The 2,500-nt window shown below is 46.1% G+C and overlaps 2 protein-coding genes across 9 annotated transcripts in view; one reads left to right on the top strand and one right to left on the bottom strand.

Moving 5' to 3' along the window:
- LOC121690252 (C-type mannose receptor 2-like) overlaps positions 1 to 2,500 on the bottom strand; it is a 1,098,322-nt gene that overhangs the window by 661,025 nt on the left and 434,797 nt on the right. The gene's annotated exons all lie outside the window — the stretch shown is intronic.
- LOC121690247 (collagen alpha-1(XXV) chain) overlaps positions 1 to 2,500 on the top strand; it is a 211,598-nt gene that overhangs the window by 103,896 nt on the left and 105,202 nt on the right. For all 8 annotated transcript variants that reach the window (XM_042070701.1, XM_042070698.1, XM_042070700.1 and 5 more), the window contains exon 3: positions 2,012 to 2,056. In XM_042070701.1, coding sequence (XP_041926635.1) covers positions 2,012 to 2,056 — 45 coding nt within the window. The remainder of the gene's footprint in view (positions 1 to 2,011; positions 2,057 to 2,500) is intronic.

The following is a 2,500-nucleotide window of genomic DNA, read 5'->3' as shown; positions in this document are numbered from 1 at the left end:
TCTGAAGTTATCATTTTCATTTTTGCATCAGATAAGCAGACCCTGCTATTTAGAATACGGCACCTTGCCATCTTATTGGACGAGACTGAGCTGCTGTTGCAACTCGCTCCCCCAATTGCGATAGCCGCGACTCTGCAAGCATTCCTGAGTTTCCTCGACATAGTTCTCATGAAGAATAACAAAACAGCAGTATTTTTGGCCAAGGGCGAGGAATTTAAGTACATGTTGGGGTCTGTTTGCTACTTGTTCTCACTGCTTTGCCTGAAAGGAGATCTGAATAATATCTGCGGCTCCATTGTTTGACTTGGTGGGTTTGGATGTGACCTTCCCTCAAAATTGAAGATAATGGACTTTCTGCGTTGCAGCAAGTTCTGCTCTCTCCTCTCAATAAATCATGAGCAAGCACCATTAAGGGAACTTTTGCATACAATACAAGGGCATTGCAGACCAAAATAAACACCAAACTGTCCGTCCGCATGCAAGATCTGACATGGTAATACAGACTGAATACTGTAATGTTGACCTCAGAATGATTGGTAAACTCCCTGCTACCAGCTTGCTTATGCATTTGAAGTCTGTTGTAGCCTATAAACTAGGCTACATTGCATCTGTCTTATAAGGGTCTTATAAAGGTTATCATTGCAGCTATGAATCATGGGAAGACCACAGGTCCAATGTGCACTGGGTGGCCACCCATCACTACTGTGAAAAGGGACAGTGTCAAACAGACACTCCAGAAATGTCAAGAAAGTTGTTGAGGGAATGATGGCATATTTTAGGAACTGAGTGTAGCCTGTGCATGCTACAGTGTGTGTGTGTGTGTGTGTGTGTGTGTGTGTGTGTGTGTGTGTGTTGGTGTATGTGTGTGCGTTTGTGTGTTTGTGTGTGTGTGTGTGTGTCTGTGTGTGTATGTGTATGTTGGTGTACAGTGTATGTGTGTGTGTGTGTGTGTGTGTATCTGTGTGTGTGTGTGTGTGTGTGTGTGTGTGTGTGTGTGTGTGTGTGTGTGTGTGTGTGTGTGTGTGTGTGTGTGTGTGCATGTGTGTGCGTTGGTGCGTGCGTGACAGTTTGCGGTTTGTCTGAGGAAAGTCCTGATGGACTGAGGGCTTGAAAGCCAGACTGTCTGGATGAAATCGGGACAAATGGTCATCGTACATGGGCACACAGTTTGCTTACCTGTGCCTCTGTGGCAGAAGGCCACTTAAAAGTGTCCAAGGACCTTTATTCTGAAAACAGTGCTAGGTGCACACATGAGCAGGGGAAGTGTAGAAGAAGTAAAGTGGTCATATCAACTTCTAACAGGAAGCTACACCAAGCACGTAACAGCGCTCCGTTCCGTTCGTAACGTGTAAAATTCATTTTAGAAAGATTAGTCTATTTTTTTCCGAACGTGTGCGCCGCTATCAAGTCTGACTGTGTGTGTGTGTGTGTGTGTGTGTGTGGGTGTGTGTGTGTGTGTGTGTATGTGTCTGTCTGTCTGTCTGACTGTCTGTATGTGCATGCGCACGTGCATGCATGTTAGTAATTTACTGATGCCTCAATCCGAACAGCAATAACACTGACATCTCTCACGGCTGACAGGCAAGAAAAGGAAACTAGAAATGACATGTAAAAACAGTTTAGAAATCACGCATCCGTGCCGAAAGGCCCAGCATGGCAGAGCCAAGGGTAAACCAAACCTAAAAGACTCATTCTTGTGGCAAGACAGTCGGTGCCCTCTTTCCAGAGCGGTTTTCGACCTTTAAATGCTCAATGAACCCTGTGATAGCCTTGAGGGGCATGGCCAATCCAAAGGCAATATTTGTACAAAGCCTCGACTTTCCAAAGACTGCATACTGGGGTGGGTCGAGGGGCTGCCCAGTGCAGGCCGGCTCTCGATGCTGAAGTACAATCGAAAATATGCAATATGGGAAAACGGTAATGGCTGTTGACAAAAGGAGATTGCGAGAGCTTTTTGGAAACTGATGAATTTGGGAACTGATGAATTTCTCTGATTTGCTTTGGCTTGCAGGCCCACCGGGGAAACGCGGTCGAAGGGGACGCAACGGCGAACCTGGTGAGTATCAGAGCCTTTAATGAGGAGGATATTTATAGAGGGCCAGAGCTGGCCAAAAATAAAATAAAATAAAAATGTACTTCATTACGGCTCCAATGTATTTCTCCCTGTGATTAATCGCAGCTTTAAAATATTTCTGAATAGTATAATTATGCTATTTGATGCATGAAGGCCTGCTTGAGTTTTTGGGGGGCCTTTGAACAACATGAGAAAGAATGAGTCTGTGTTTTGTTATCAGCGCTTGTGCTTGAGGCTGTGGACAGACGCCCGTGTAAAGACATATTTGTGGGCGTTGGAATTTGCGACACCCAAGCCCTCCTCGTTCCAGAGGGGTTTTGGCCTCTCGCACCGTCCATTCCAGCCGGTTCCGTCTTAGCTGGACCTCCAGTGAGAAAGCGCTGTACTCGGGCCAGCCCGCTAAATACCGTTCCGTTTGGGAGTCTG

The sequence above is a fragment of the Alosa sapidissima genome, chromosome 18 (genome assembly GCF_018492685.1).
Source record: "Alosa sapidissima isolate fAloSap1 chromosome 18, fAloSap1.pri, whole genome shotgun sequence".
NCBI lineage: Eukaryota > Metazoa > Chordata > Actinopteri > Clupeiformes > Clupeidae > Alosa > Alosa sapidissima.
The sequence above is the reverse complement of the archived record's forward strand: the minus strand, read 5'-3'. Positions and strand labels throughout refer to the sequence as shown.